Source organism: Rhinolophus ferrumequinum, chromosome 12, assembly GCF_004115265.2.
Source record: "Rhinolophus ferrumequinum isolate MPI-CBG mRhiFer1 chromosome 12, mRhiFer1_v1.p, whole genome shotgun sequence".
Classification (NCBI taxonomy): Eukaryota; Metazoa; Chordata; class Mammalia; order Chiroptera; family Rhinolophidae; genus Rhinolophus; species Rhinolophus ferrumequinum.
In genome coordinates, this window is record NC_046295.1 from 44066900 (window position 1) to 44080660 (window position 13761).

The 13761-nt window shown below is 39.4% G+C and overlaps 1 protein-coding gene across 6 annotated transcripts in view; it reads left to right on the forward strand.

Moving 5' to 3' along the window:
• Nucleotides 1–5186, forward strand: part of TLE4 (TLE family member 4, transcriptional corepressor) — a 143343-nt gene extending 138157 nt beyond the window's left edge. For all 6 annotated transcript variants that reach the window (XM_033123118.1, XM_033123122.1, XM_033123119.1 and 3 more), the window contains 4 exons: nt 446–593; nt 1039–1189; nt 1564–1640; nt 3514–5186. In XM_033123118.1, coding sequence (XP_032979009.1) covers nt 446–593; nt 1039–1189; nt 1564–1640; nt 3514–3621 — 484 coding nt within the window. In that variant the 3' untranslated portion in view covers nt 3622–5186. The remainder of the gene's footprint in view (nt 1–445; nt 594–1038; nt 1190–1563; nt 1641–3513) is intronic.
• Nucleotides 5187–13761: the final 8575 nt, after the last annotated feature.

Here is a 13761-nt window from a genome sequence, read left to right on the forward strand (position 1 = left end):
ACAGTGGCTTCTGCTCCCTGCACCCAGCCGCGTAGCTTTGTAGACAGGAAGTACTCCTTAAATTCTCTCCTTCATATCACAGTGATAGAATAGGTCTCAGAACACATCTTTGATTAATTCATATACATGTTGCTGTGTGTTTTCTTTTGTTCATTTCAGTTGGAGATTTTTTTTCACCCATCAGTTACATAGTGTTTTAGCATAAGAGTAATTTTAAATACTTCTAGTGTTCAAAAATAAAAAGTGCAGAAAATTCAGCATCTCAGTTAAACTTTAATCTCTCTAATTATAAGCTTTCTAATTACTTTGAATACTTAGAAAACATAATACAACAAAATGAAATCTACAAATAAGGCCTTCAATGAAATTGATTGCTGAGCCATTCTAGAGTGAATTCACCTAAAAACTAATTTTAAGGATTTTACCTCCATTTTGACATTTTCAGGCAATTCCAGGGCCACACAGACGGGGCCAGTTGTATTGACATTTCTAACGATGGCACCAAGCTCTGGACAGGCGGCTTGGACAACACGGTCAGATCCTGGGACCTGCGCGAAGGGCGGCAGCTGCAGCAGCACGACTTCACCTCCCAGGTACAGCCCTGTGTCTGTGACATTTCAGAAGACATGGTTTTGTGAAATACGTGGTGGTATACTTAAGGAGTAATTCCTTTACCACGTGAGGAAGTCACTTTTGACTCGATCAGATAGCTGAAAATTTCATTGTTTTCTGTCAAAATACAATAGTATATATTTTATTAAAGGATTAAAAATCTCATTTATTATAAGCTTTTAACAGGTTTTTATTTCAAAGTCCATCTGCACATATTTGAATTTTACATACCTGATTAGTAAATTACACTAATCTGTCTCATTACTTTGGGATCACCCATTTATTTGACTTTGATTTCTTCCTGTACAATTCCAATTATCTTGATTTCCTTCATAATTTAAGTAGTCTCCCAGAAGAAACAGTACCTCCCAGGTAAAGGAAGCGTGTCCCCTGTAGCCACCATCACTATCACTCTTGTAATTCTAGATCTTCTCTTTGGGCTACTGCCCAACCGGAGAGTGGCTCGCAGTGGGGATGGAGAACAGTAACGTGGAAGTGCTCCATGTCACCAAGCCAGACAAATACCAGCTGCATCTTCATGAGAGCTGTGTGCTGTCGCTCAAGTTTGCCCATTGTGGTAAGCAGTTCCTCTCGTCCATTTTCTCTCACCCTGAATCATCCCTTCCTTCCACCCTTCTGCTAATTCATTTTAAGTTAGGTCCTTTAGCTCATTAACATGTCCCTCTTCCAAATAACATGACTTCCTTATGCATGCCCACTTCCCTAATGCCATGTAATTTTTTTCCATGTAATTTTTTTCATTACCCACTTTGCCCTTCTCATAAGCATAAATGACACATTAAGCCTAGGAGAATGGGCTTTATTTTGAAACTCTTGTTTGTTGTAAATTTGATGAGATTTCTGTGACTAGCTTGATACTCTGTAAAGCGAATCTCGGGTATCTGACAAAGTACGACGAACATTGCTTTTTTTGAAACCTTCTTCCTGTAGGCAAATGGTTTGTAAGCACTGGAAAGGACAACCTTCTGAATGCCTGGAGAACACCTTATGGGGCCAGTATTTTCCAGGTAACATTTACCTTGTTTAATAGCTTCACTTACCGTGAGCTCACTGTGTGGTACTTGTTTAACAAAACTCTCTCGGTGTGTTCTTTCAGATTAATAATACACGTAAGCATCTAGGAGGTAGGAGCTAGTATTAGGCCCATTTCACAGAGAAGAAAACTGTGCCTGAGGGAGGCTAATGTCACAGCCATAGCTGTGGAGCTGGGGATCTTCTTCAGTCCTCTTTCAGCCCAGAGCCAAGATGTGCCCGCTGCACTAACCAGCTCGCATCCCTCAGTGCCTTTTTATACACTGGAGTAGGTAGACGTTTGATGTCTCTGTGATTTTTTTTTTTTTTGCGTTGCCTATTTTAAATTTTTATGCTTAATTTTTGAGCATTTTGCTGAATAGTATTAGTAGTATTGTTATTTCTTTTTCCAAAGAAGAGTGTTATGGAAAAGTTCAATAAATCTTGACTAATTTTATAAACTTCTCTTCTTCTTATTGACTCAGTGGTACTTTGTGTGGTTTATGAAAATTATTTGTAGGAGAACCAAATTGTAGACATGATATACACACACGGTCTCTCTCCTCTCATAATAGTATGTGAGAATTTCATAGGTAAGTTAAAAAAAACTTGTCATTTTAATCTTCTATATTTAGGATGTTATTTTTTAGGTGTTCTTTTTTTAGGACTAATGTCACATGATGTAACAGATCTATAGTTTTCTTGACCAAGTGATATTAAGTCACAGAGGAGATTATAAGTCAGTTGAATCCAAAAATACATATTTTGAAAATACTGTGTAAGATTAAAAAAAAAAAGGACAAAAATACCTGATTCTTACTGTCACGAAATTTATTATCTAATATAGTGGGGTTTTTGCATTGTGAGTCACAGCCTTTTAGATGGTCCCAACTAGAATTTTTAAGAAAAGTAAAAATATAGTCCATCTTTTGTAGTCAGTATAAGTATTATACCTTAGGTATATACTGGGTTGTAAATTAAAATATATTCAGGTTGGTTACAGTCAAAAAAGTGTGAGAAACACTGGTAGTAGGTTAGCAGCTGCATGTCAGACATTCATTTTTTAAGTGTTCAAAGTCCTAGTTAAAATCCTTGGGTTTTTTGTTTGTTTGTATGTGTGCGTGTATGTTGGTTAGTTTGGTAGCATAATTCAGTTAAAAGATAACCACGAACCCTTTGTAGTAAGTGCAGTTGAACAAGGTATCCAGGGCTCGAAGTACAGTACACTTTTCTTTCTAACTATTGAACCCCTCCCCACTAGCATATTTGTGTTCTGTTTTTACACAGGGTAAAGTTAGGCTTTATTTTAGAAATATTGTTCCATTCCCTGTCAAAAATGTAGCTTCCACTTCTCTTACCCTTGTATTAATGACCTCACTTGAACGCTGCGGCAACCCTCTAGAGGGGGCAGTCAGGTTAGATGTCTCTATCTGTTTGTCTTTGTAAGGAAACTGAGGCTTTGACAGGTTTAGTGACTTGTCTGGTGTCTCGCAGCTCCACCTAAATCCAAGACATCTGAGTGAAGTTCAAGGTTTTTCATATTAAGAATAGGTGCCTCTTAACTACCTAGAGAATAGGATTTTAAATACGGTCCTGCTTCCTCAGCAAAGGTGCTCATACCACTGACTTGCCTGGCACCTGAGGTCCCTGGTGCAAGAGGCTGTAGACTAACTTGGTGAGGTGTCCCGAGGAAGGCACCTGCTCGTACACTTCAAGGAAGCGCCGAGACCGCTTTCCTCGCTTGGGCTCTTATTTGGTCAATGGAACATGTCATGCTTCTTTTTTCTCTAAGTCCTCCAGTCCTGCCTCTCAGTATTCATGGCTTTGTCTTTCAGTACTTAACATTTGTGTTCATATGTTTTATCGTAGTCCAAAGAATCCTCATCGGTGCTCAGCTGTGACATCTCTGTGGATGACAAATACATTGTCACTGGCTCTGGGGATAAGAAGGCCACGGTTTATGAAGTTATTTATTAAGGACAAATCTTCATGCTAACTGGACTCCTTCTCCTTGTAGCACTTTGTTCTATCACCTCCCCCCAACCTCCCGCATCTAAAACCAAGGATTTCAAATACTCATTGCAGTTGTGGTGTTTAATCCCTTTCCGTCCCCTCACTTCCTCCTTGCTATTGAATTGTGAATACTCTTTAAGAACCTGTGATACCAAATCTTCAGCTATCTACTTGGAAGAACATGGAATAACCATACTTAACAGTGAACGGAATCTTTAATTATGTATTATATCTGTAATATATTTATTTTGTTTAAAGAAGGCTTTCTAACAATGACCGACTAAATAAAGCTGTCTGCTCCTGCATTGATAATGAGGAAGCGTTGTATTTGATACCCCTCCCCCCCTTTTTTTGGCAAAGGTGGGGATAGGAAGGTTTAAAATAATTGATTAAAAATGTCACTAAATGTAGACTAATGACTGTATAGAGATGTGAAATGTATAATTACATATGGAAGCAATATGTTGCTGTGTTAGATTTTGTTTTTGTTTTCTACTTATTTTTAAGATGTTCAGAAGTTTGAACAATTAGAACATGACAGGCCACGTCATATTCATTTGAGTCTATTTGGACAACTTTAACCAATATATCTATAGCTTTAGATTATATTCGATAAAAGTAATTGGACTTTTTTTTTTCTTTTTTTTTTTTGACTTGTTGATAAGTGTCTTTGTAATGTTTTTTAATTCTTTTTTTATTGTAGTATAGACAGATGAACAAATCAAATTTGGCCTCAAAGAGAGAACTTAATCCCTTCTGGATATTTTTGCCATGTTTCTTTGCAAAGGGAGATGTTTATCTTTGGGCAGTTTTGTCATTAGGAGAGATTATGGGCTATTTTTTGGCATGTTCTTTGGAAACTGCACAGATTCCTCCCGCTGTGCAAGTCAAGTCTTTTACAAAACAAGGACAACAGAGGAGGATTTGCAAGGACCTCCCTCTGCAAACCAGAAAGAATGGACTCTCACCTGGGATGAGGACTTGCTTTCTTTACCTCCGGTTCTTTCCATGTCTTAGTTGGATGTCCCTAAAATGGACACAGGCTGTGCCATTGTGCCAGAAACATTGTGTTATCTTTTATGTTGTTGTTGTTGCTGTTAAACTATGATATGTGACTCCCTTTTTTTATTATTTTTTGTTTGAATGCTTTAAAAATCTTTTAAGTCTGTGGATCTGCTGATGTACAGTGCCTTTGCTGCTATGGATCAAAATCAAGAGAACCGTGTAGATAAACTTTATTGTGTAAGTAGAAAATTCCTTAATTTCATACTAGAAATGGATGGATGCTGCAAGTTGAAATGGACTGTCCATTGACGTTCCTAATGTGGTAGCAGAAAAAAAAAATGGTGTCTTAAGTGCTTAGTGTTTGATGTCATTAACAGTTTCGTAACTCTACAGTGTAGAAAGATTTTGATACTAAACTGTGCATTGTACATAGTTCTAATGCATTGTATTGACCACCAGTACTTCTATAATGGTAGATTGTTTGTGCATTCAGACTTTTAAGCATTAAACATAAATAACTTCTAGTATGCTTATTTCTAATTCTTTGTTTTGCTGGTGTTAGTTTCTTTTTTATCTTGGACTATGCCACTCCTAGCTATTAAAAATTACCAGTTTTTTTCCAGGGAGATTAGTGTTCACCTAATGTGGAGTGTTTATTGTTGCTATTTTAGTTTTGTTTTATTTTTACTTGAGAAGAGCTAGAAGGAACAACGGATAGAAGTTATCAGTGGCAGGTTGCTACCAAGTATTTATTGAGTGCCTCTTTGGTTTATAAAAATATCTATCGAAAAGTTGTCATGTTACTCAAAGCCTTGGTGCTTTAGAATTGTGCCGTTCAATATGGTTGCCACTCTCCATTTGTGCCTTTTACGTTTATTAAAATAAAGAATTCAGTTTATCAGTCACACTAGTGTGGCATGTCAAGTGGTCAGTAGTCGCATATGGCTATTGGCGACCGTATTGGATGACATGATTTTATAGAACATTTCCATCATCAGAGTAAGTTCTGTAGGACCAACGCTACTGTAGAGTCGGCCCACACATACTACTTCCAGCCATTTGGGTTTGAGAAACCTTTCCAACATAACTCACTGAAGTCTTTGAACGCACAAAGCCTCTTGGACTGCTACTGGTTGGATGTGAAGATTCAGCAGAAGGAGGAGCTTAACGAACTAAGTACCTGAGACTCAGAAACTTGACATTTGAAGGCTCCACTGGGTAGGAGGCTGGGAGTTGGGAGCCCCACGGTGGTCTGGAGTGTGCTCGGTGATCAGCGATAAGAGGGATTGACCCTCTGTGCTAAGAGTTCAGCAGTGTTCACCAGTGGGGTTGGAGAAGCACTTCAAATGTGAGTACTGTGAGGTCGGCTCCATCAGATAATGACGTTTTTAAAGTATTCTTACCTCAATTAATATCTGTGTATCCTTATTAAAACCTCTTAAAAAGTGATGAGACTTAGAGTAAAAGAAAAATCACTTTGGCACAAAGAGTATGACACATGTATGATACTGCATTTATACTTTCAGAAAGAGTGCCTGCTTCAAGAAATTCCAATTCCCGTTTGGTGCCTGATAGGTCAAGTCTGTCATGCCCTTTAGTGTTCTCTTTAGAGAGAGCCAAAATCGTTGTGTTTGTTGTACTGGATTAAAAATTAAAATGAATGCATAAATAGACCTACCTTTTTTAAACAAATAGGATCTTATTTCCTGTCATTGTCAGAGTTTTACCAGATTAGATTTTTATATCTTGGGTGTAAGTCTCAGGCCGGAATTGATCTGCATAGAAGTCTTGATGTAGTTGATGTATTATAACTTGGTTTACCATAGTTTTACTGCAAGTGTGGTATTGCACAGTCTGAAGAACAAAGATAGGAATCACCCTGCACCAAGGAAAATTTAGTTCCAATGAAAGAACAGAGTGCTGTAGAACTGAAGGATTGACTTACATAAAACTACCAAGAAATAGGGGAGGGGGGTAAAAATCAAAGAAGTAATCAAGACTTTTTGAAGACTGACAGGTCAAATGTAGAGTAACAATCTCTAAGATCTTCAAGTTTCTACAGATACACATCTCACTTTTGGGCCACTACTTAGCAAGGTGGCTTCTTGGGCAGCGAGCTACAAAAGGTGAGCCATGTCCTGGAATAGTGTCTGCCAAAACTTGAACTGCAGCCCCGTAACATCTGCAGGTGATTGGAATTTGACAGCCATGGGATAGTCCGAAACCATTTCAAACCATCTCACACAGCTTTGAAATTCCAGGACAGCACAGCCAAGAGTAAGGGAAATTGACATCTCATAGTCAGAAAGCAACATTCTGGACCAAGGAGCAGTGCGGGTGGGAGACTGTAAGCAGCGAGGTCATCAGTGATGCCCTCAGCTGTCAACTCAGCCACTTCTTGCATCCTCAGTCTAGACATTCTTGCACTAGGGTTGTAAAACACAGAAACAAAATGTGCAACGGTATTTGTCAACTGATCGTTTTTGGCAGTTGTAAGGACATCTGTACTGGAATTCCTTGCCCAGCATTAGTAAGCAATTACAAAATTACAAAGACATTGATACAACAAAAAGTTATTTCTTTGACATTCATTCTGGGATGTTCATTTCTGTAGTCACCCGGCTCCTGGGCAACCTGTAGAGTAGCACTCAATAATGAGCTCGGGTCTGCCAGCCCTCAGTTTCTCACGGGGGCATCCGCAGTGGCTAGCAGCCATCCCTGTTCTTTTGAGCTAACTGTAATTATTGGCCTTTCAGTTCAAACTAATATTCAGAACTGATCGTGGAAATGGCTTATTTTCGATAACCCGAGCACATCAGAAAACTCATGTATTAGAACATTTTCACAGCAATGCTATCATAATGGTAGGAGCTAAGTCTCTAGTTATAAGCTTCTGCTAACGCTTTATTTTAGTGTTTGGGCTTTTGGCAGCAAGTGAAAGAATCCTGGGTCCCAAATAAAATTAGCGGGGGAGCTGGTCTAGTTTACCTCTCCTCAGGGAAGGAAATTCTCAGCTGGGACCTTAGGTATTTGGCCTGCAGAGAAGGAGAATTCCCACAGGGCTGCCTGTGGTCCAAAGGAAAGCCATGAGCACAAGTGTTTTCACAAAAGTCCCATTTGATCTCACAGCAGGTCTAGACAGGCTGGGTGCCAGAATACTGAACTGAAACGAAAACGAGCGAGCGCACAAAGGATAGGAGGTAAAAAGTGATTTACCCAAACTTCCTCCCCTCTCTAGGAGGGCCAGCAGAGCTGAACCCCAGGGTTCTGAAATTGCCGTCAGAAGTCTGTGCCTGCTGTCCAGGATGGCAGATGGGAAGAAAAACGGAATAGGGGTGTCCCAGACCCTTGCACCTCCCTGGTCTTTGCCTCTCGGTTTCACAAAAGTTAACTAGCTGGAAATTTCGGCATCGCAGAATTTCTCAAAAACCCCTTAAATCCATGACAAATTGTCTTTTGACTTCCTGTGATGGGCGTCCCTACTGTGGACTGAACGTGGTACATACAAGGCAAAAAACGCACTCGTGGGCAAGTGGGCTTCCCCAGGCGTGACCCGGGTGACACTGGGCATCTTACTGCCTCAGGCAGGGAGCCTCACCCATTAACTTCACATTGTGGCTTGATGAGAACATCCAGAACTAACAAGTTTTATGTTATTTTGGAAGAAGAGTTAAACTCCCATAAACGGCATGCTTTATTTGACTTGGGCCCAGCAAAATAAACACACACACTAGAAGATACTTGTGAGGTATTTGGGTTTTGAGAATTTGGGCAGTAAATTTCTGGACTCTGTTTAGGTGGCGTCCTAACTAATGCCCACATGTTTTTTAATGGCTCAAGCTTTCTACCGCCAGACCTACCATGTTTCCCCGAAAATAAGACCTAACCAGAAAATAAGCCCTAGCATGATTTTTTTCAGGATGACATCCCTGAACATAAGCCCTAATGCATCTTTTGGAGCAAAAATTAATATAAGACCTGGTCTTATTTTCAGGGAAACACGTTAGGTAGCAGTAGGCCATTTCCCGATCTTTACTAGATATTCCACAGTCTTTTCTAAAAGTACTGTAGGTGGTACCCTGGCCATATCGTGTGTCATGTGGCAGAAACGATGAGTTGAGCTAGAGATTTTTGTTATAGGAGGTGGGGAAGAAGCAGAATGAGTTAGTGGTGGGAACTAAGTCAAAGATAGAGCGTTGTGGTGTAGTGCTTGTGATCACGACGAGGGCGGGCTCCCACAAAGAAAACTGTCCGGTTAGCACACACCCTTCCTCCCGGCCCCGCACTGCAGGGACCAGAAAAGACACCGACAGAAACCATCACGGGATGAAATGAGAGTCCCGAACTACCACGCATAAAGCAGAGCAGTTTTCTTTATAGCATAACTTCTCATTAATTGAAGAAATTCAGTCTGATGCCTATTTGCCCCAAAACAGTTTAGCTTAAATACTGTTCACTTTTATTACAGTCAAGTTTTGGTATCATGCATCCAATGCAAAGAAGCCTGGTGTTGCTGAGAATAAAGCACCACCCCGAAGCCAGCTCATTCCCAGATCAGTGAAAACAAGACTTTGTTTCTAGGTTCATTCAAGAAATCGTGTTAAACTTTGTTCTTAAATCTTTCAGGTTTTCACAGCACCTTTTGTTTTTCCTCCAAGTAATCAGTGTTAATGAAATCTGATTTTAAGTTTTAAGACTGAGCCGGGTAAACAGGTTTTCCACAATGATGGTCAGTCTGCCCCTGCTGCAGGCACATCTTTAAGCATCCACGTTTGAGTGTGAACAAGAACAGCATCCTGGGCACAAGATGGTTGTGAAGATTATTGAGGCCAAAGGCCTTGGTTCAAAACACTGGTTTCTGAGCGATGATCTTAAAGCATGAAGTGGCCCTAGTGAGAATTTTTGGTGACTCAAGCTGACTAAGTGAAGGATTTTGCTCCAATCTCTGAGGGGGTTGCTTGCCCTCACATTGGGTGGCTCAGTCTGAGGTGGTTGGTCTGGACTTTGCAGACATTCTGCTGCGGGTGCACTTTGAGCCAGCAGTACCAAATGGACTTAAGTTCAGCTCCTTCAGCCTTCCGGAGGATAGCATCTCCACCTCATGGAATTTTGTGTTTGTTTGAATATATCTTTTTCTTGCCCAAGATTTGTTTTTGCATGAGTTACAGAAAAGGGTGTTATGCTGTCTTTTTCCTATTACACGCCATTGGATTTGTAAAACTCATGTAAACTTGTAACCTGACCACAGACCTGCAGGGACGAATAAGATACAACAAGTTGGTGTTGCTTGCTCCAATTTACAAAGGCTTATCTTTTTTCCCCCCAGCTTTATTGAGATATGACGTACATTATGTAAGTTGTCGACATACAACGTGATTTGGTCCACACTGATGATTCCCACAATAGTTAACACACCCATAGCCTCACATCATTACAATTTGTGTGTGTGTTTAGTGGGAACAGTTAAGATGTACTCAGCAATTTTCAAGTATATAATACAGTGCTGTTACCTGTAGTCACCATGCTTAGTATTAGATCCTCAGAACTCATTCATCTTGTGACTGGAAGCTTGTACCCTTTAAACGTCATCTCCCCATTGCCCCCAACACCTCCCCCACCCCCAGCCCCTAGCAACCACTATTCTACACTGTTTCTATGCGTGGCTTCTTTAGATTCCACATATAAATGAGATCATGTAGTATTTGTCTTTCTTCATCTGACTTATTTCACTTAGCATAATGCCCTGGAGGTCCACCCATGTTGTCACAAATGGCAGGATTTCCTTCTTTCTCATGGTTGAACAATATTCCTGTGTGTGTGTGTGTGTGTGTATCACTTTTTTATCTGTTCATCTATCGATGGACACTTAAATTGTTTCCATATCTTGGCTGTTATAAACAATGCTCCAATGAACATGGGAATGCATATATCTCTTGAAGATAGTGATTTCATCTCCTTTGGATATATACCCAGAAGTGGAATTATTGGGTCATAAGGTAGTTTTTTAAATAAATTTTGAGGAAACTCCACAGTGGCTGTACCAATTTACATTCCCACCAACAGTGCACGTGGGTTCCCTTTTCTCTTTGGATGAGCCATTCTAACAGGTAGGCGGTGATGGATAGCTCGCTGTGGTTTTAATTTGCAGTTCCCTAATGATTAGTGATGTTGAACATCTTTTTATTTACCTATAGGTCATCTATATTCTTTGAAAAATACCTATTTAGGTCCTCTCCCCATTTATTAAATCAGATTATTTGCTATTTTGTTGTATGAGTTTTTAAATATATTTTGGATATTAACCCCTGATCTGGTGTACGAAGTCTGACAATTAAGTTCGCAAACTCATCCTAGAAAAAGTGCTGCTTACCTCATTGCTGAAAATCACTATGGTCACCTTCAAAGTACTCCCCTTGAAAAGCTATTCACCGACGCCAGCACCTCGTTCACCCTTCAAAGCAATTTTGGAACTCTGGAATGGCCATCAGAGCTGTTGTCGTATTACCCTTGATGTCCTGAATGTCATCGAAATGTCTTCCTTTCAATATTTCCTTTATTTTCAGGTAAAGAAAGAAGTCATTGGGGGCCAGATCAGGTGAGTAGGGAGGGTGTTCCAATACAATTAACTGTTTACTGGCTAAAAACTCCCTTACAGAGAGTGCCGTGTGAGCTGGTGCCATTGTCATGATGCAAAAGCCATGAATTGTTGGCAAAAGATTCAGGTCGTCTACATTTTTCATGCAGCCTTTTCAGCACTTTCAAATAGTAAACTTGATTGACTGTTTGTCCAGTTGGTACAAATTCATAATGAATAATTCCTCTGATATCAGAAAAGGTTAGCAACATTGTTGCAACAAGTTCACAAACTTAATTGTCTGACCTTGTATGGTTTGCAAATATTTCTCCCATTCCGTATGTTGTCTATTTTGTGATTGTTTCTTTTGCTGTGCACACAGCTTTTTAGTTTGATGTGTTCCCACTTGTTTGTTTTTTATTTTCTTGCTTGTGCTTTTGGTATCACGTCCAAAATGTTATTGCCAAGACAAATGTCAAGGGGCTTTTTCCCTGTTTTCTTCTAGGAGTTTTATGGTTTCAAGTCTTAAATTTAAGTGTTTAATTCATTTCAAATTAATATTTGTAAGTGGTGTAAGATAGGGGTCCAATTTAATTATTTTGCATGTGAATATCCAGTTTTTCTAACTCCTTGTCAAATGTATTAGTTGGCTATATATGTGCATGATTTGTTTCTTGGCCCTTGATTCTATCAGGCCCTTGGTCTATCTGATTTTTATTCAAGTACCATACCATTTTAATTACTGTAGCTTTGTAGTATAGGTTAAAATCAGGAAGTTTGATGCCTCTAGCTTTTTTTCCCCCCAGCTGCATTAGCTATTTAGGGTCTTTTGTGGTTTCATATGAATTTTATCATTTCTTTTTATTGCTGTGAAAAATTCCATTGGAATTTTGATAGGGATTACATTGACTCTACAGATGGCTTTTGGTAATACAGACATTTTAACAATATTTCTCTCACCCACAAACACCTGGTATTCTTTGAATTTTCCATCCTGGAATTGGAAATAAGGGATTTGTGGATTTGTACATCTGTTATCCCCATTTTACAGATGAGAAAGTGGATCCGCAGAGCTCAAGTGAATTAAATGACAGGAGTTTGCTCTATCTGATTCCAGAGCCAGTGACTAGAACAAGGTTCCCCAGAATGTTTCTTTGGATTCCTCTTTTATAATGCTCTGTCTCACTCCCATATCCTATTCCATATGCTCTCTGCATTTCTTCCTCTAATTAGTTACCAAAAATTACTTTCATGTTGCCCAAGCAAAGTTCCATACTTTTTCTTAAAAAAAAAAAAGTTGGGCCTGGGCTTTGCTACAGTGTCATCAGCTTTGAGAAGCTTGTTTCTTGGCGATGCTATTTGTGTCACTAAAAGTCTAATCTTTAGACAAGAGGCATTGTTAAAAGCCATATACATTAACGATAGCAAAAACATCAGCAAACAACATGTAGCACCAAAACTATCTTTCAATTTCTGGTTGGAAGTGTCCTAATAATGTTTCTTTCTCTTCCAAACTTTAAAGGTAGTTAACTTTTTTTTTTTAATGTTGAATTACTCTTGGTAGTTGAATTACTCTTGATAAAATGGTGTGTTTTGTTTTGGCTTTATTTATTTGTTTGTTTTGAAAAGCCCTTTGTAGCATGAACAGTCTTGTTTGAAAGTCAGGTCACACAGGAAGGTATTCTTTGATTACTAGTGTGTGTTTTGATTCATGATCTCATAAAGTCCCAACCATGGTTGTTAAAAAACAGAATTGTTTACAGTCATATTAAAATTGTACTGAAGTAACACACCCTGCTCACAGGATAGATTGAGCTGTGAGGCAAAGGACACAGGTTGCTTGAAATCCTGGAAGCCTCTATTCTGGGTCCACAAAGGCATTTTGATCTATTGCTCTAGTTCAGGGACAGTTGATTATGTACTCTGAGTGCTTAATATCACACAGCTGTATTAAAAAGGTCAATTCTCTCCACCGCCAAGAAAGAAACTCGTAGGGAATTCAGAGAGATGACTCTAGCGTTTTAATTAAGATCTCATCACAGAAGTTGGACCAGTTAAGTTACTATCTGAATTACTTTCCTGTGAAAAACAGGGGCTGCCAGAGCCCATGGAGGGATGCAAAGCTGTTTAGACAAGTCTATAATTGTGTCCCTGGAGGAGAATTGAGCAGCTATGAGTGTTTTAAGTGTTTTGAGGGTTATATTTTAGGGATGTTGCAAAACTATCATCCTGTTCATCTGGTCCCTGAAAGGTCTTTCATGAAGTCTGCCACCGTCCAGGGAGGTATCACTATGTCCAGAATTAAACACTGACACCTTGCTCGCTTCACCCTCTCCTTGGAGGTAACGATTATATACAATGCCAGTGGCTGGCACAGCAGGCAGTAAGAAATGTTAGCTCTTCCCCTGACTTACCCAAGTCCCCTTATGCCGTTAGATAAGACAGCATTTTTAGTGGGTATTTTCTACCCGAACTATTGTTTGACTAACTTACATGTATATAGGGTGCCAAAAAAAAATGTATAC